This window comes from Syngnathus floridae, chromosome 8, assembly GCF_059516105.1.
Source record: "Syngnathus floridae isolate MCC-2025c chromosome 8, RoL_Sflo_1.0, whole genome shotgun sequence".
NCBI classification, from domain to species: domain Eukaryota; kingdom Metazoa; phylum Chordata; class Actinopteri; order Syngnathiformes; family Syngnathidae; genus Syngnathus; species Syngnathus floridae.
Window position 1 is genome coordinate 10,823,165 of NC_142420.1, and position 19,937 is coordinate 10,843,101.

A 19,937-nucleotide genomic window follows, 5' to 3' on the forward strand; every position below is an offset into this window, starting at 1 on the left:
TTCTTTTTTCAGTTCATATGACTTCAACCAGTAGGTGTCGGTAATGCGCATTGAAGCTGGTGCCACCTCGCCGTAAAACAAAACGAAGAAGAAAATGACATCACTTCCCTTTCACGAACACGGCGTGAATTGCATTTCCCGTTCCCCAACTGAACGGATCTGTGAGTGAATGAGTCAGCAAGTGAGTGATTTGCATTTTCAGATCATCGCGAGAACGGATCGGTGAGGGAACGAATCTTGACTTTCTCGTTCGCGAACGAGTCAATGGGTGAACTGCCTTCCCGTGCATCAACGGATCAGTCAGTAAACGTGTTGCGTTTCCCTCCTGGCGTGAACTATGTAAGCCAGAATGCCGATTTACGGTTTGCCAAGGAAAGAAAGAACCACTAACTGAAACACCTCTTCTTTTATGTACATTTTCTCCAAGCTAACGGCTAACTTTATTGCATGAAGGGATCAGAAAGTGGGGGTGAGGACGGGTGTGGCACTTTTCACTTTCACTTAAGCTTTGGCCATGATTTTTCCCTAATGAAGTGGCCTGTTATTAGGCACACCTGAAAATGGCGGTGTACCTAATGGAGTTTCCGTGTGACGTCACAGATCAAACAGCCAATCAGAAAGTGGGGGTGGGGGCGAGTGTGGCACTTTTCACTTAAACCAGGGGTGTCGACCTCCAGTCCTCAAGGGGCCGCGTTCCAATATGTTTTCCAAGTTACCCTTGGTAAACACACCTGCGTGAAAAGATTTTGTTCATTTTCACGTTCTGCAGGAGCTAAAACTTTTCACGCAGGTGCACTTAACGAGGGAATCTTGGAAAACACGTTGGAATGCGGCCCCAAGGACTAGAGCTTGACACCTGTGACCTTTGACCATGATATTTCCCTAATAAAGTGGCCTGTTATTAGGTACACTTGAAAATGGCGGTGTACCTAATGGAGTGTCCGTGTGACGTCATAGATCAAACAGCCAATCAGAAAGTGGGGATGAGGGCGGGTGTGGCACTTTTCACTACAACCAGGGGTGTCCTCGAGGGGCCGCGTTCCAATATGTTTTCCAAGTTACCCTCGTTAAACACACCTGCATGAAAAGATTTTGTTCATTTTCACGTTCTGCAGGAGCCAAAACTTTTCACGCAGGTCCACTTAACAAGGGAATCTTGGAAAACATGTTGGAATGCGGCCCCAAGTACTAGAGCTTGACACCTGTGACCTTTGACCATGATATTTCCCTAATGAAGTGGCCTGTGATTAGGTACACCTGAAAATGGCGGTGTACCTAATGGAGTGTCTGAATGACGTCACAGATCAACCAGCCAATCAGGAGGTGGGGGTGAGGGCGGGTGTGGCACTTTTCACTTTCGCTAATGAAGTGGCCTGTTATTAGGTACACCTCATGGACACTTCAATAGATACACGACATGAGGTAAATAAATAAAAAATAAATAAATCTAAATAAGTGTAGCGAACGATTCGGTGAACGATTCTTTTGAACAAATCTTTTGAGTGAAACGATTCTAAAGATTCAGTTCATTTATAAGAACTGGAATGTACATCACTATATTACGTCCCCCCCCTCCCTTTTTTTTTTTTTTTAATTTTGCCGTTGTTTTTTTTCATTGAACTCTACAGGTCACATTCATGACTTTGCTTATTTACATAAATTTATTAGAATGTTGCACACGCAAATATTTCTGAATTGATTATGGGCTGTAAAAGGGGAACAACTTTATTACAGGCTTTACTTTGTTCTGACATCCATAAACGCATATTGTGCATCTGACGCAAAACTAGTGATGCGTTCACCGCAACGCAAACTGCTGTCATTAGATTATGAAGACGTGAAAATGCCTTTCAGGCCAAGTGTTGTCATAGTCGAGGCTCCTCGTGAACGCGCAGTCAGCTCATTAGGAGCTCTCCTTTGAATTTGGCTCTCTCCTGCAGGGATCATGCGCAGTGCGCAGCGCGCCTGCCTCCCCTCCAGTCGGCCGAGCAGCTGTCCAAGGGCTTGGAATTCCAACATGGCAGAGGCAGTGGTCAGTCTCGCTCGCAGCAGCAACTTGGAATGCTCTCCGCTGTCGAGCCGCGGCTCCGGCAGTCTTTAACGCCCCGCAACAGCCTGCACACCGCCGCACTCGGATCGATGCTCGCATGAAAGCCTGCAGCCGTCCTGTCACCTACACAGGTAAGCCTTGCATGCATCCTCCTTCCGTGATATTCATTTTATTTATTTATTTTTAATATATATATACACACACACAAATATATATATATATATATATATATATATATATATATATATATATATATATATATATATATATATATATATAAAAATAAAAAAATGTGACTACACGCTCTACGCGAGTCTCCTCTCACTGTTGCCGTCTATTCGAATGCGTCTATGCAGCTCCATCGCCTCCAAACACGCGTGACAAGACGACGCGCTGCGGGATAATGACGCACGATTTGAATAAGTTGAAACAAGTTTGTGCACGTTGATTAGAAAGCAAGCGGGCGGAAAAACTTGACGCATTCACAAGCAAGACTCGCTACATCAACTGTTTTGCAAGTAATCTATTTCCAAAAGTAAAGGGGAGGAGGAAGAGGAGGAGGGGGTTCGCTCTTCCTCGAATGGGCGGCATGAGCAACGTGTGTGTGTATGTGTGTCCATGTCATCGTCAGTGTGTCTCATCAGGCAATTGCAAGAAGTGTCACACTCCTGTGCAGCCCTTTTTTTCCCCCTCCCAAATACATCCTCGTTGTCCTCCTCTTCCTCCTTGCATGCATGCGCGGGGATTTGCGTGGACACAACACGGAGCCGTGCGTTAAAAAAAAAAAAAAATCATTTGTGTGTGTGTTTGTGTGAAAGTTGTGAAAGGAGATCTCGCGTGGCTGCAATGAGAAGCAAGCCGTTGGAATTCCACCTGGTGAACGTTGCGAATCTGTTGTCTTCCTTCTCTTCTTCTTCCCGGGCGTGAAGACATGATTACGAGCACCAGCTTTTATGGTATGTCCCCCTTTTTTTGATATTAACATTAATTTATCTCTGCTGTGCCTTTTAATAGCCATGAGAAAAGCTTGCTTTTGTCTATGTGCATGCAAAGTCCCCCCCATACACATATTATTATTTTTTCCTAATGTACAGTATGTGACAGTTAAGACCTTTGTTTAAAGTCATGTTCCATTTCTAATCAATAGATGTGACACTATCAATTAGGTCCTCAGTACAGCTCATTAGGAAGACTAGAGGAGTAGAACCACCTTTAATTATATTCCTGCAATTGCCGCAATTCAAGGTTTCCTCTCATTTTTTTGCTGGCAAAACACCGCTGTCGCATCCCACTTATGTGTGATTAACATGAATTCTTTGATATTGTTTATCAAGTTTTAATGATGGATAAAAGGAGCTTTGAGTGACATGTGATGCTTGAGTTTGTGGGTAAATTTATTACATTTTTTGTCACTCTGCATTGTATGAGTTTGTTAATTACAGAAAAACAACAGAACAGAAATCTGGTTTAAAATCACATGCAGGACAATTTATTATCGACTGGAATATTATTTTGGACGCTGTGATGATGCATGAATCATACATCCATACAAATATGCTTTTAGGCTTATTTAAATGCAAGAGTTTTGCAGACACATAATTAAAAATGACTGTCAAGTGTTTATGACAAATCAGTACGCACATAGAAAAACAGTTAAATTGTAAACACACACACACACACAAAGTGAGCACAAGTTGTTGTCTTTAGCAGGTAATGTGTCCTAAGTGAACCACGTCCACCTCCGTAGACCAAAGCACTTAATTGTATTCAAACATTTCATTTGCATGTTTCCGCCCGCTTCTGCAGAGGAAATTAGCATCATCAGCAATGAGCTGAAGTATGTTTTCATTCCTCTTGACAAAAAAAAAAAAAAAAAAAAAAAAAAACAGCATTCCAGCACCCGACATTCAGCGGGGAGGTGGAAAACAAAATGTAGTGTACATCCATTATCTTGGAGTGTTTGCTTCTAATGTGTTGTTGTAAAGTGGGATTTTAAATTTGTTGTTCCGATTTTTTTTTTCCTAATTGAGGTTGTGCTTACAGTTATTTGTACTTGAAAAAAATGTCATCCTACTTTTTTTTTTGTCCACTAATTTTACCAGCATTTGGTAATTGAAAATGTATGTAGAATGTTAAATAAAAAATATTTATAAATGATTCATACAATTTTTTTAATATCCTAATTACCTGCCTATTAAGGTCAATATAAAATTCCACCTTTTCCAAATATGATAATACTCGAATTATATCGACACTGGCCTACTACACACATTCATTATTGTAGTGGTGCACAAGTGGACACGACTTTCTGTATTGTGTACTTTTATTTATTTATAGAGTGCACTTCCACACCACTGCAAACTACAGCCACGGTAGCATTTATTAATAAATGATTGTTTTTTTTATTTTTTTACACGGACATCATTTTCAATTCAGCTCTCATGTTGAATGCAATTAGACTGGTCATGTGTACCTAATGAAGTGTCCAGTGAGCCCACAAGTACAGTTTTTTTTTTTTTGGGAGGGTCCCTGTGGTGTTGATGGGTGGCAGGTCCTTACTTAACCTCGCTCAGGCACCTCCGGCAGCTTGCGTCACATCTTGAAAATGAAGATATTAATCCAAGTTGTTGCTTTGATACGAAACCTCGGCAGCATCATGTGATGACAGAGCGCTCGCTCGCTCGCTCGCCCCTTGTTTTCATCCGCCACTCTGCTGAATGTCACACACATTCACACTTTGAAACGCTGCCGCTAAATGAGAACAAGAAGCTCATGTGAAGGACATGGAGAATACCTTGAACACCTTTGCTGCTTTACCAGTTTTGTTTTATGTAGTCAGAGAAGAAGTGTGATATTTTTTTTCCCCCCCTCTCTCGCTCTGGCTGCTTTATTAACTTATTTATTATTAATGTACTTACGTGTAGATTGTGAGAGTTTAAATTCCGTGAAATACTTTTTCATGAACGCGATGTGTATGTCACAACCTTTAGTCCATCAGTGTTCCTAGTAGATTAGAGGCGGTTCCTATTTTTTTGCCACTCTTGTGTAGCTAATCACCCAAATATTTATAATATATTAATGCGCTTTCAGAAAATTTACATGACAATGTAAATGTTATGAACAAAGTTTGACTTGTTCCCCAGATCCAAAAAGTGTCCATTGAATCAAATCCTCATTACTATAGCGGCGGATTTTTTGCTCTAATATTCAAAATCTGTCAAAAATATTGTTCTTTGCTTTCGCAATCTAACGCTCCAAATGTTTTGGTCATAAAAATGTAATATGGTTATGATTCGTACACCTCCACACGAGATGTCAAAGTCAATAAATATTGAACATTATAATGCCATTTTCCTCATAGCTGTTCAAAAATGTCGACATACACGACTTAATGCGTTACATGCACGTTTGATTCCCCGACGACTTGATTGGCACGTGTGTTTGAGTTCAGTGCGGCATGTGAGCCCCCTCTCTAAACGATCATTCCGTAATGGGCAGTGTGTAACACCATTAGTGACGGCGTAAATTGACAGCGCGGGCCCACAGCGGCGCTAGGAGGGAGCCGTAAACATCAACACTGACACTCCATGTATGTGCGCTAATGGTGACAAGGAAAGGCGGCTCGTGATTACCTTGCGGTGTAATAAAAAAAAATAAATAAATAAAAACACAGCCCCTGGGATGTCAGTGTTGCTCTTGTAAATCAATACGATGTTCATCTTTGGAGATTTAACATGAAGCCCTTTGACTAGACTATAAGGACAAGATGTTAAGTCATTTTGATAGCAAAAGCAAAAAAAAAAAAAAAAAGGTCCCCGGTGGGAGCGCGCCACTCCAAACAAAACGTATTCCTCCTTCCCAATGCACCTGTTTTCTACTACGCGGCGCTTGCGTTCCCCCGGTGGCCGCTCACTGTGTTATCTGCGTGTACGCTGACAATCCGCACCGTGATCTAAAGTTCGGCCCGGCCCGCGTTACAAAGTGAAGGCAGCTGTCTGTTGCTACACTCAGGGATGTGTTTGCTCTACTGCCAAGATGAAGGACCGTGAATCCTTGACATCCTCTCTTTCTAACCCCCTCCTCCCTCCCTTCCTCCCACCCAGACACATGCAACTGTCCACTCAGCACCCCCCCACTCTTTTATTTGTCTTTTGAGTGACAGCATAGACTCTAAAATGCATCCTTTTCTTAACGTGTTTCCCTGTGTTATATTCTCTCTCTCCGAGGAAGGGCATCTGATTTGGATTCAGCAAGACAAAACAAACCAGGTTGCCTAATTAGTCATTCTGGCTGCGTGGTTTTGTCGATGGTGGCGGCGGCGTCGCGCCACGCTATCCATTCTGGGACGCTTTGGAAATGATGGAAATTGAGTTTGGGTTCAAACGTTTTTTTGGTATTTTAAAATACAAGGCAGCGAACGTCAGGGTTATACTTGTACTTTGAATGATTTCATATAACTGGCAGCGTTTTCGTTATCTTGACTTTGTTTTATTTTTTTAACACTCAAAACTAATTAACTTGCTGAATCCTTAGTTAAGTGCAGTCAGACTTCTGGTAAAAGTTTACCACAGGAGATGTTGTTGACATACATTTGTTGGTTGACAAATTGATTCTACTCTGCTCATGCTGGTGCTAGCAATAGCTAGCAATAGCGATAGCGTATTTTGTTATCATGATTTCTAATCGTGTCGCTCAGAACAGAGATAATAAATTGCAATGAATTCCATTTCTGGTTGAAAAGTCATAATAAGCAGATTGTGGGGTAAATCTTTTTGGATTTTCCTCTAGCCTGGAGTGAAATTTTCTTTGTTCTAATGTTCAAGTTTGATCAGTATCACAGCACGCCACCAACACAAATGTCATAAAATACAGAAATCAAGATGGTGTCTCAATTTACTCACAAATCGACTCACTTAGTGTGAACTCTTAATTTTTGGGCCCTTTCATGGAACACAAAGCTGAATATTTTCAATTCAGTTGTCTGAATGGCAACAGGTGGACACTATCTTTTAATTTTTTTCCACTGTTTGAGATGTGTTTTTCCCAAAACGTTGGCAAATAACATTCTAAAACATTTAAGAAACTGCACTACCAAATTCTGAAAATGTCTCCTAACTGTTTGACTGTATTCCTCCGTTTAAACTGCACATTAACGCGTCATCAAAAACGTGTTAGTGTTCACTTTGCGAGCTTGTGCCTGTCTGTTTCTCTTTGTGCCCCCCCCCCCCCACATACCTCCTCCCCCACCCGCCGCCGACCACTCCCCCACACAACCACCTTGAGGGTGCACAGAATGTCTTGTTCCCTTTCTGTCTCCTTCTATTTGTTTTTATGAGCGGCTAATCTTTGCCGTGATGTTATTGCCGTCCCTGCCGTGATGTGTGGCGCGCTTGCACACGCTTGAGAGCAACATGCTTGTAGTTCACGTTTGCAGGGGCCGCTTTATCGTCGGCGCTCCCGTCTTTAGCCCAAGATGTTTCTTCATCTCGGAAGGAGTGAAGGTAGTCGGATGCCTACTGGGCATTGGCCAGAATAGACAAAATCCCCCAGGTGTCGCAAAGTAGGTTTAGCTTGGAGCCTTCTAATGGTGCGCATTCAGTAATTATCACAACGCCGGCTGGGCCAGGCTTTATTCGTCCCCCTCCCCTTCCTAAATCATCCATTTGATGCCTTCTCGATGCTTTTGGTCGTTATTTACACGACAGCTTTCATTTTGTGGTATTTATGTATTTATTTACACTGAAGGATGAATTTCTAAACACATGGTGAAGATAAACATAGCAAAAAAAACACTCGAGGATTTGTCCAAATTATTTACAATGGCCCTGTGAATCTGCACTTGTGTGACTTTTGATAATAGCCAGCTCTTTATGCCATCATTGTGCGCCTGAGTTGCTTATCATTGAGTAACCTTGGTGAAGGGAGGTGTTTTTTTTTCTTTTTTTTCTCCCCTCTCCTCCTCTGTCCTTCTTCCAAGGTGTTTCATTATTGCATGCTGTTGGGGAGTTTTGTATTGGGAGAATGCAGTAAGCTTTTCACAAGTGGATAAGAGAAAACTCAATATTTGGCTGTATTGAAATTCCTCCCGTGTTTCCACAATATGGTTTCGGACTAATCTGGCAACGGAGGCCGCCGTTTGGAGCCGGACTGAAAAGCCCGCGTGGCAACAGAGGCTATTACATCACTATTTCAGCACACTTGTCAGCTTCATTACATGCAAGTCCCGCTAGCATGTGTTTGGAACTCTTTTCAACAAGCTGAAAACTCTGAGAGCAATACCCCGCCGGCTTTCACGCCGACAAATTGAACAGAAGCTCAACTTTAGTTGGGAATTTCGGTTTGAATTAATTTTTGCAGACGAAGGGTGCTGTAGACTTAATGTAGCATCAATGTCATTGGTTTGATCTGGTCGGAGCGCAATACGTCGTACTTTGCATATTGGAATATGCAAGGCGGTGATTATTATACATATATGCAGATATTAACTTGTTTATAGAACAAGCTCATATTTAGTGCAGCAAAGTGCAACCATATGCATGCGCAACTCCAGCGACAATCACTGGCCTCATCTTTCTTCGTTATTTGCCAAATTGAATTTCAAGATAATGATTTGACTTTTTTTTTTTTAACGCAAGTAAGCATTTACTGTACATTGCCGAAATGGCTCTCTTGGGAATTTTATTTTTTTAAAAAACCAATTAATTTATAACAACATATACTGCGTATACTGCAGTCTTTTGTCATTTCATTGAAAAGAGGCCATAGAAATACATACCTGAAGACCTTGACCATTACTGATTAGAAATTAAGCCATTACTGCAAATAATAGCACTGCCAGCATAGCATGTCCACCTTATTTTTTTTCATTCTTTTCATTATTAATGAATAACATTTGCCTCCTTTGATAACAATGTTACTATTCCAGTTCAAAAGCAATTCCTTTGCAAAATGACTTTTTCTGTTTTCAGGTGTTGGTACCAGAGCTCAACTATTTGTAATTTGTTTTGCGACTCTTTTAAAAAAAAAAAAAAAATGAAATTTGCATTCTACTACATTGCAATGCCGATTTAAATTCAATGATTTGTTGAAATAAATAAAATAATCAATACATCTACAAGTATGAACTCGTGCTGTAAATACAATCCACCCAAATGTATGTCGAACTACTAAATTCAGTTGAAATGATACTCCTTCCATGTCCATAGTGGTCAGAAAAGATGGCAGCAATGGAGGTCCTTAACAATTCATTCATCGTGCGCAGAGCAGATCACCTGACGGCGGGTCGGCAGAATGCCAGACGCTAGCTGGGTGGGTGGGGTGAGGGAGGGGGGCTGTAGGAGGAAGAGGCTGCTGGTGCCAAGGATGGGAAGGGCAGGAGGGGGTGGAGGGCTTGTATGCTGCCTGACGGAGTGGAGAGGAGACGAGGAATGTGATGAGCGGAGGAGGGGAGGCGGTGGAGGAGGAGGGGGGAGGGAGGGAAGGAGGGGTGGAGGCCAGCCAGGCTCGTATTTGCTGTCGTGTAGTTTTAAGGCGTTCGACTGCAGCCAGGCAGCGGGTATCTGCAGTGACACTGTGACATGACTACGGCAGCCAGCTCTGCCACTGACCAGCTTATCAGGCTGCAGCCAGCTGTGTTAGTCAACTGCTAGAATCGCAAATATCTTCTTTAAGTTCAGTCATACGGCGGCGCCTCCGGATACAAGTGGCATTTGTCACGTGACCATGCTTGTAACTTAAAGCATGTGCATTGTAAATGAGCTAAAATTGAAATAAAATTCATCTTAAAGAATTGTAAATGTTTTGCAACTTTCTGTGATGGACATTGTGCTACTCCTTGTGGTGTGTGTGCCTTGACCACCTGGGGGCGATTATGGTCAAAACAATTCTCCGGATAATTTGTATTGGTATTGTAATCATGATTATTCATTGTTACCAAAAAACATGTACAGTTAAAAATGTTGTTTCGCTCCTTAGCATTAAGATAAATAGGCTAAAGCTGAAGCTATTTGTTTATAACATGTCATTATTTTAGTTTTTTGTTTGATGATAATCTTCAACTGGGAATGGTGATAAACAAAAAATGGTTCAATATCTGCCAAATTACGGCATTTTGTGAAAAATAAACAGCTGAACAACAGCACAATATCTCCCAAAACTATAATCGCCTCATTTGTATGTCACCACGGTATTTTCATTGTTACTATTATGAGTCTCGCGTGTGGCCTATTTGACTGTGCCTTTCAAACTCCACCTGGAATTAAATAATTTAACAAGAAGAAGAAACATATAAGAAATGAGCACTCTAGAGTTCAGTATCATCCGAGAGCTTGAACGAGGGCTGAAGCTCCTTTTGTGTTCATTAACAGGAAATCACCTTTGGGAGCTCTGTTGACTGCACGCTCTGAAATAACTGTTACGGTTCCATCGCTCCTTTGCCTGCTCGCTCACTTCCACGCAAAGTGTCATGTGACCATATCTACACTAATGCTTCTAACATTGGAACACTAATATCTACATATCTGCTATAAAGGCACTTTATTCAATCTTAACCGTCATACAACTGTAAAAAAAAAAAAAAAAACTCCCCTCTGCATGCTGTGACAGTTGCATAGCGTGTAGCAAAAATGTAGACAGCAAATTTCAGAAGGCCGCCGTGTCTAGCTGGAAGGTCATTCCCGACCCATAAACACTAAACACAGCTGACTTTGCACTCTACATTTCATTCTTCTTTTTCGATTAACGTCAACTTATTGGTACTCCAGCCATGTTCTCTCGAGCAAGCCAGGGCATATCCTATTTAAAAAAAAAAAAAAAGTAAATATTATTTGCAAATTGTACACTGTGTTTATGTTAATAGCATGTTGACATTAAGCTCATTAGAGAATTCTATTTCAAAAATAAAAATTATACAGCTAACAAGACACGGCCGAGATTTGAATCAGCTAGTCATAGTTTAAATGTATCCAGAAATTCAGATAAATCATTCAATTTTGACCAATTGCAAGGATATTTCCATTACAATAAAACAAAACATCATTGCAATGTTGGCCAGGAAATAAAACGCATTTGCGACCCCCTGCCGAGCTGAAGTCTCACAAGACACGCATGACGCCAGCTTGACCTCTGACCCGCTGACAATGTCCCGGCAGCTTTAAAAAAAAGTTGTTGCTGCTTCTCATTTATTTGTAGCCCGGTGCCATCTGAAATTAGCATTTTATAGCAAAATATCTGTAAGATAGAGAACAATAGCAAATTCATTTAGCCCCGGCTTCTGCATTGTCTACCTCTTCCACTTCTTTAAATGGATCCCATGAGTCGTCAGCTCTGTTGTTTCCATTATTCATTTCAAAACATACACGGAGCACAAAGAGGCTGGAGGGGTCGAAAAATAATAATAAAAAAAAAGTAAAAGTGGTGGTGCATGGCAAAGACACTGCTTTATGCAAAGCGTGCCATGCCTTGGGACCCTGCCAGTTGATGTGCAGTTAGAGAAGCTGCCGCCCGGGCCGGGCCGGGCCAGGCGTGTGAGCGCATGTGAGCGGTCCGCACCAGTGTGTGCGGCGCTGTCAGACTGTCAGTTAGGCCTAATGCGGCTCCCCAGAGGTACCTGGGGGAGACCCAGCTAGCACCCAGTCAGCCTCCGCTGGCGGCCAAGTGGTGACAATGGGTTCCCACAGAGAGACAAAGTGTCATAGCACGTATGTAAACTGGTGACAGATGACTGCAGACGTGTGGCCTGCAGACAGGAGGCCTGAAAGAAAAGCACTCTTCGCCCGCCCCACTTCCCATCTCGTACCCACTTGAGACCAGGCGGCTGCAGCCGTGAATACATTGACAACAAGTCAAAGGCGTGCATAAAAAAAAGGGATGCAAATTATTTGGCAAGAAAAGACATACTCCGCAAGCTTGAATTTTTTCTTTCTTTCCTGTTTGGCTTTGAAAAGGGCTAGCCGCAAATGGGCAAGGAGTCGCGAAGCGCTTCAGGCAGCTTTTCTAGGCCACAGGTCACAAGGGTCAGTGTTACACTCCCCGCAGCCTTACTTCAACCCTGGGTCTGTAAATAGAACATGCAACGTCATCCAGCCAGGAGCGAGGTAGATTCCAGATCTCCGTGACTGGCCATGGAATCCGCTTGTGTAGTTGACCCCCAGTGATTGAAACCTGCAATATTGTTATTAAACGCATAGCCAAATGTGCAAGACTGTACAAAGCGGACCGGTATATTTAGATTCATCACTGGCAGCCTTTTTACACATCATCAAAGAAGCTCACGTCAGCCACAGGAAGATTCTTATCAACAGTCTTCCCACAAAGGACCTTTTATAAGTGTTCTGACAAACTGTTAATCAAATTGAAATCGACTTTGCAATGTAGTAGAATGCTATTTTCAAATCAAATAGCCTGCAATTGGGAAATAAATGCTTCATTTTTATTTATTTCAGCAGGCCTTTATTTATTTATTTCAAAGATGTATGTATTTATTTATTTATTTATTGTCAAGATTTTAGTGATTTGAATTTATTTATTGATTGCCAAGATTTTAGTTCGTTTATTTGTTTATTTAATTTTTTTTTAAGTTATTTATTATCCAGCCCTTCTAATAAACTATTTCTGGGGGGAAAAAAAATCATTGCATTGGTGAAGTGCTGCCCTTTGCAGAATGAAATCTAGTTATTATAAAATTGTTAAAACAACATTTAGTGTCGCAAGACTTGGTAGTTTACCTCCCACTTATTTTAGATTTGACATAGGTTAACATTTCCCTCTATTCATATAAAATGGCCAGCCATCATTTTCCTGGCAACCTCCCTTCCCTTGCCTTCCCTTTTCTCATTTCAATTCGTCTCTTTGAAGGTTGGCGCCCAGCATCCTTTCTTCACGTTGTTGTACAGATAATTCTAATTAACACTTAGCGCTCGTTTTCAAAGCCCTTTTTTCTCTCCGTGGTGAAAATGCAGACAAGGTCTATACGGGCGGACTTGAAACGTGGCACATTAAGCGACTCAAACAAAAAAAAAATGTCTTTCAGATGAGTTCAAATATTGTTTCAGGGTTTTGAAGCCATTTGAATATTGAATTATTAGCAGCAATTTTTTTGTTCTTTAAGTGCCGACTACTCGCCTTTACTGCCCTCCCTACTCCTCTTCTGACAAATCTCGCCATGTCATATTGATGTAAGATTGCCTCAGTTGTCTCATTTCACCTTTTGTCCCGCCCGTGTTGGACAAGCGACGTGAAATGTTTCCGATCACAAAAGCCGGTAGCAGTTACAGGTAAACATCCTCTTTTATTTCCCTACTTGTTGATGGTCTGGCCTTATATATATATATATATATATATTTTTTTTTTTTTCTTCGCCGGTGTGTGAATGCAGTCCCAGACTCATCAAATATAGACGAAGCTATACTGTCCAATCCTCTCAATGCCTATAAAGTCCGCCTTAGAAACATGAAGGTTGAGGTAATAGGAGAGGCTGTGAAAACTCTTTTTTTTTTTTTTTTTATATCGAGTTGACGTACGTCCCGTGATCACAGCCGTGAAGGATGAGCTTTCTTTACAATGCGATACCCCGCTATCCTAACCTGGTTAAAGCGGCTATAAAAAGTAACGGCTGGGAATGGGATCAGTGAATAAGATAACCTGTTCGCTTTCCAATGAGGCTTGGCTTCGTACGCATACGACCGCCTCCCGGTGCCATTAAACGGCTTCATTACAGTAAACGTCAGCACTTGCTAAATAGAACAGAACACGGAAAATCCCATAAAATGCTCTCCCCAGCTGTTTACATTTAGCATCTTTGATTAGTCTTTTTCTTTGAGAGATAACAGGACATTTGGGAATCAAGATGTTAGCGAGTAGCACTTGGTCAATGAGGCTTCATGTAGCAAGGTCACAATGCACGTCTCTTCGCTCCGAGTGTGCGGTAACCCCTTGTGTGAACGCGTAACCTCTCGAGAGGCAGATTAACCACAGAGGTCTACAAAAATCATTGTGCCTACCGGATTTTTTTTTTTTTTTCCCGACTACTTGACTTGGACTGTTTTGCCTTCACCGGCGAAAACGTCGTCATCCGTAGCACGCACAACAGAACATTACGAGTCCTGCCTCCTCCAATTGTCTTGTAGTGAACTCGCGTGTCAAGGGCTGTTCTTTGAGCATTTGTGTGGATTTAGCCACACTGAGGGTTGTAATGGGAGACGTAGCCTCGGGGGCCTCTTGGCCCGGAGAGTCATGCTTTAATGAGCATCACTGAAACTGAGAAATGACAGCTCACCGACTCTCTCAACCTCCTGATTTACTGTATTAAAGGGGAAATGGAGAAATACATGTTCCCCTCTAGCCATTAGACGTAACTATTACGGCTGCGTGAGAAACCATCACTGGGGTATAAAAATATCCACGGGATTGATTCTACCAAGAACTAAGAATCATATATAGAGTATACTATATATACAAAAAAAAAAGACAGGTTTTATATACAAATATTTTGCTTTGTTCTGATTGATTGAATTTTTATATTACTAAATACATTTCTACATTGGAGTAAAATTTTGAATAATCATGATTCACATACTCTTGAATTCTTTGTATTCAAGTTAATATTTTTACTGTATGGTTTTACTAAGCACAATACTGCAGAGTGCTATCTGTAGTAAAAATATCTCACAAACTAATTTTTGTAGGTGTTTTTGGGAGTGCTGGAATGGATTAATTGCATTTCCATTCATTTCAATGAAGAAAGATTGTTTAAGATACCGTGGAAGAATTTATAATGTATATTTTTCCCCAATAAAAATAATAAAGCCTATTACCTCATCTCATAAATCCTTCACTTACAGTACAGAAAAAAGTTAATTGTTTACTCAACCTAACCAACCACTTTCATAAGGAGTGATGGACAACACATTGCGTTGATTTGACTCAAAATGAACAGTTTCAATATCATGTCAGTGGACAGTGATGAGTAAAAAAAAAAAAAAAAAAAAGATCCAGTTGCTATGGTGACCACGGATCACTTGCTTTCGCTGCGAACCAGCCAGGACTCCTGTCATGTTGTGTTAATGATTGCCTCCATGCCAATGTTACTTTTAAGAGTTGTACATACTTTGCTGCAGGCAGCATCAGACATGTTGCTGTTCCACATGCATTGGCTTAAAAGTAAATAAGACTTCACAAGTGGGAGAGCAAAATAGATTGTGTACTATTATTTTCATTGAAATTTCATGCAATCATTAGCAACGGCTGTTATTTCCTGTAGTACGAACATTTGCTTTTACAACAAATGTCTTTATGAGCTGGGCTGCTAGCGTGGGCGGTTGCTTTGGTCTATCGACAGCTTTGGGCGGTAGATGATAATTACCACTGATGAAATGCGAGCGCCGTAAGCAAGGTTACATCAGACGTGTCCGACGGCTTTTCAGGGACCCGTATGGGGACCCGACCCGTTCGCCGCCGTTGCAGTCGGCTGTTTGGCAATAGCGTTAAAATAACAACTTGAATTGTTTGCTTCCAATGTTGTCAAAAACGTGCTTAGGTCTGTTGGCAAATTTCTCGACTGTCTCCCTCTTGAGAATAATATTTTTTTTGGATGTAGAAGCGAGCATATGACTATATTTCCTTGATGGGGGGAAATAAATGCGTCTCCCTTTGGTTAATAAATTAATGTAAACTCTTACATACTTTATTTCAATATTCAAGATGGTGACTAAAAAATATTGTATACTAGGATGAATTGGGTACGATTCAAAACAATGTTTAATAAATCTAGTATTTAAAAATAAAAAACATTTTTATAATTGAACAAATCTTGCAGCAACATATGTCATTTATTCCGTAATCATATTCTTCTGAAAGGAACGAACCCAGCCATTCTATCGCCCGTTATGCTCGCTTAAGCTGATGTAGTCATAGTCATTATGCTTATCGTCAGTATCTGGCTACAGAACGGCCCTTTAGGATCAATGTGCTTGATAGCGCTCAGACGTCGAGTCATTCATCAGCGCGGTGGTCAGACTGTGAAATTTACCGACAGTAGGCGTGCAAATACTCGCAATGAAGAAGACATCTCTTTTCCAAATGAGGGGTTAAATGGCACCCCGCTATCTAAAGATTGGAATTAGTGCCTCATGGAGCCATCCGTCCAGTTTAAGTAGTCTTAGCTTAATATGTGGCATGAATGAGAAAGTGATTAGAGCGCTTCAGAATTCCTCACCCCAGCCGTTCTTCGAATCTCGCCAGCAAATGCGAATAGGAGCTTGTTTTTAGCCGCGGCTGTGTAATTACTGTCTGTCGGCAATATTTGCAGGCCTGTCAAGTGTGGCCCGCGTGCGGCGAGTAAAAGCAAAAGCTCGCGTAATTATGTTTACATCCCAAGATGAATATCCAAAGATTGTAATGATCAGTAATTATAAATACTTCTCAGCATGTCTGCTGCCTCACTTGGGGCTATTGTGCGCTCTGAAGTCCAGAGTTTGTGCGGCTTAATAATGACATTGTGCGCCACTAAACGTGGAATTTTTATTATTATTATTTTTTTGCACACAGCCAAGTCTGCTTTGGCTTCCAGTGCATAATCACGCTCCAGTCTGACTTTAAAGAGCTCATTACAGTTAGTTTTCTAAAGAGGCGCTTATTAAACACAGTTACCTAATAAGCATCTTGGGTGGTGCAAATTGGTAAAAATGGTAATGACACTGATTAGGCCACGTTTCAATTATGACAGCTTTCCCCCCCCCCCATCTCCCTCAATGCTCCCTTCCCCCAAGCCAAAAACAGAGGAAGGAAAGTCCACCTCTCCGTGCGCTCCCCCCCTCCAACACACAGAGAGAAAAAGGAAAAGAAAACGGCGCTGCCACCTCGGTGCTTCCTTTCAGCCGGACTGTAATGAATAGAGAATTGTCCAAGCGGCGGTCCAATTTACACACTGGGAAATTGGATGGACAGAGTGGAGGCCCATTCTTGTTTGCTTAAAAAATGGTGCCGGCGACCAGATTAATAGTTCCCAAAAAGGTCAACATTTCTGTTTCATCCATGCTGATCACTGAACCTGAAATTAAACAGCGTAGCATCGCATATCAGCGTGTTATCGCAGTGTCAAATGCTTGTTTTGACCCATCGGTGGCTGTTTTCAAATGAAACATTTCTGCCTTTTTTTTTTTTTACGGAAAAGCTGCTTTCGATTTAGTCCTGAGAATGAAAAATGCATTTAAATGAATATGTACACATTGACCAAATATAGTGACTTGAAATTTTGAAATGGTCAACCAGGATTGGCTAACAAAGGCTGCGTTTGATGCAGGCTGATCAGTGGAATTTGATCTGGAAGCCCTCAGGCTATCTGCAATAATTCCATAAGTTGAATCTAATTATAGCGCCTCACATAAAACAAAAGAACCTGCGGATGTTCAAGTGGACATTCTATGCAGAGAGCTAGTCGCATCAAAATGTGTCGAAAAGCATTTTTTTTGTATCTGCTATCCATAATAAGATGAATGGATAAAGATTCAAAACAGAGCAATTAAGATCTTTATTTTTTTTTCAAAAATCGTATTCTTGCACAGTACGCTCTTTTACTTCGCTTTTAAATATCTTGACCTCTGCTTTGAAATATTGTGCTTTTAAATACAGTAGATGAAGCATATTGAGTACGTCATAAATCGGTGATTCGCTGGAAATTAACAAATTTTCCTTTACTGGCCATATGTTATGAAGAAAAACATAACTTCCTTAATTTTTAATAGTTCATTTGCATCAAACTCTATAGTGTATAAAACAAATGTACTAGCAGCAGATGAACATTTTTGTACATAACGTGGGCCACTTAAAAATGGACGACGGACCACAAATGGGCCGCGGGCCATAGTTTTCACCCTAATGCCCTGGTTAGTGGTAAACATCTAGAAAATGTGTTATTCTTATAAATAAAATAATTAAAATAAATATGCACTCTCGGCTTTTTGTGCATCTGTGTAAAGTTCTACATTTTACATCTAAAGAAACACTGTGTGTAAAATAGTAGACTTAATAAACTACTTTTTCTGTTATGAATCAAGTCATTTTGCCTATCGCACCCGGACATGAAATCTGTTTTCAATGTCATGTTGCGCCACCAATCAAAAAGCCTTTGTGTTGTACAGTGTGCTTGCTTCAGGTAATCATCTTGGATGGTTCATTATGTGAAAAACTGGATGCTTGTGGATGACAAGTACACTTTGCAAGTAGCACCTCTTTGATTGCCCTAAGTGGCACATTGTTCAGAGGCCATTAACAATAACAGAGGAATCGCACTCAATAAGCCCCCCGTTGCAATTTTGCTATCGACAAAATGCGGCTTGAGTGGTAATGAGCGATTTTGACCAAATCTATCGCTGAGTCTCTCGGTTCACCGAGTGCCAAGATTCCGGATTCCGCCTCATATGTGGGAGAACATTTCAAACTATTAGAAAAAATGCAAGAATTGTTGGGTTAGCGCCAGGATAACCCGCCTTGAGATAAACACTCGAAACCTATCAAAGCAGTGGAGAAGATAATATTTACATCGATGCAGATGTACGCATACATAGAGGATTGGCCAAAAGCGTGCCGAGCATTTACTTGAAGTGGATGATGGCAGAAATGTTTCAATCTGGAGGGTTTTGCAGCCAACAACACTTGGAGATGAAATGACTTGTTTCTGCTGTTTGAAATCATTACCCTGCAATACAGAATGTAATTGAAGTGTTTATTGAAGTGTTTAAGTAGATATGGCTCACGTTAAATTGTGTTGCAGTTTTCTGGCCATGGTAGTTGTCCAACTTGATGCAAATGTAATTCGGCTCAAAAAAGTGCAAAAATAGTTGGTTATATCATATATCATGGATAAAATTGACATTGAGTATCCAATTGATCAATAAATATTTTGATTGTTAATCAATTGAAATTAATTTGAAATGATCAAAATTCTCTAAATAATCAGTACTCTTGGATTTCTGTCATCATCCATAAAAGCAGATTTTTTTTTACAATCTGCAGATTCTTTTTTACTTTTACTTTGGAAAACGATTGTCAACATTTTTGCTGTTTTTCTTCCATGTTACAAAACAAACAAAAAACAGAACCATAAATGGAAATTTTCTTTTCTTTTCAAATCTTGTCCTGATTATGAATAAAATAATGAAAATAAGAAGATTTATTTTTGTTTAAAAATACGATTATTCAATGAATCGGCTGCAGGCCCGGTGTTACATATGTATTTTAAAATGTGTCCTCCTCTCAGTAGCTTGTGCCTAAATTTGTCTGCCAGGCTTTTTTGTTTTTTGTTGCCTTTTCTTCCCTTTCATCATTAGCTTGGATGCTTGACAAGCATGTAAGGCATAGCATGGATCTCTTTGACTAAAACCTTGTAAATTAACGCAATTAGTGCGGTGTAATCCTGCTAATTAGCGCCTGGTGTGGTGGGTGGGCCAATGATGGAGATGGAGTCAGACGGGGAAGGGAATCATCCCTTTTTCTTTGCAGACAATAACGGCTGCGCCCTGAAGCTGCAGCTGCCCGCTGCTTCTTAAATCATGTGAAAAGGACGCACTGCAAATACTGCAATACCCCGACGCCGCACTGCAATACCTGCTCGGCCGAGGCGCAATCGTTGCATTTGGAAATACATCGGCTCGTCCCTCATTGCTTGTTTTTGAGCAGCTGTCTATTAAACATTCATCTGGTAATCTCTCAACAAAATCCCCAAAATTACCACATGCATGAAAAACATTTATTTGCGCATTGACGTCGGGGTTTAACTCCATCCTTGATGTCATTCACATCTCAAGGCTGAATAGGCCGGGAGACGCTCGCAGTCAAGCATGTGTTTTTTTTTTTCCCTTCTTTCACCCTCCCTCGCTCTGGATGGGAAGCA

At 40.9% G+C, this 19,937-nt stretch overlaps 1 protein-coding gene and 1 long non-coding RNA gene across 4 annotated transcripts in view; one reads left to right on the forward strand and one right to left on the reverse strand.

The window, feature by feature from the left end:
• Positions 1-19,937, forward strand: part of fign (fidgetin) — a 47,036-nt gene that overhangs the window by 19,612 nt on the left and 7,487 nt on the right. Inside the window, exons 4-5 of one of the 2 annotated variants that reach the window (XM_088383138.1) lie at positions 1,941-2,181; positions 2,869-3,006. In XM_088383138.1, coding sequence (XP_088239264.1) covers positions 2,982-3,006 — 25 coding nt within the window. In that variant the 5' untranslated portion in view covers positions 1,941-2,181; positions 2,869-2,981. Of the gene's footprint in view, positions 1-1,940; positions 2,182-2,868; positions 3,007-19,538; positions 19,746-19,937 lie in introns of those variants that run through there. The other variant, XM_088383139.1, reaches the window with a different exon arrangement.
• The window catches only part of LOC148394547 (uncharacterized), a 97,491-nt gene continuing 88,006 nt past the window's right edge, over positions 10,453-19,937 (reverse strand). The window contains exon 14 of one of the 2 annotated variants that reach the window (XR_015859874.1): positions 10,453-10,843. This is a non-coding gene — a long non-coding RNA (uncharacterized LOC148394547). The remainder of the gene's footprint in view (positions 10,844-19,937) is intronic. The other variant, XR_015859873.1, reaches the window with a different exon arrangement.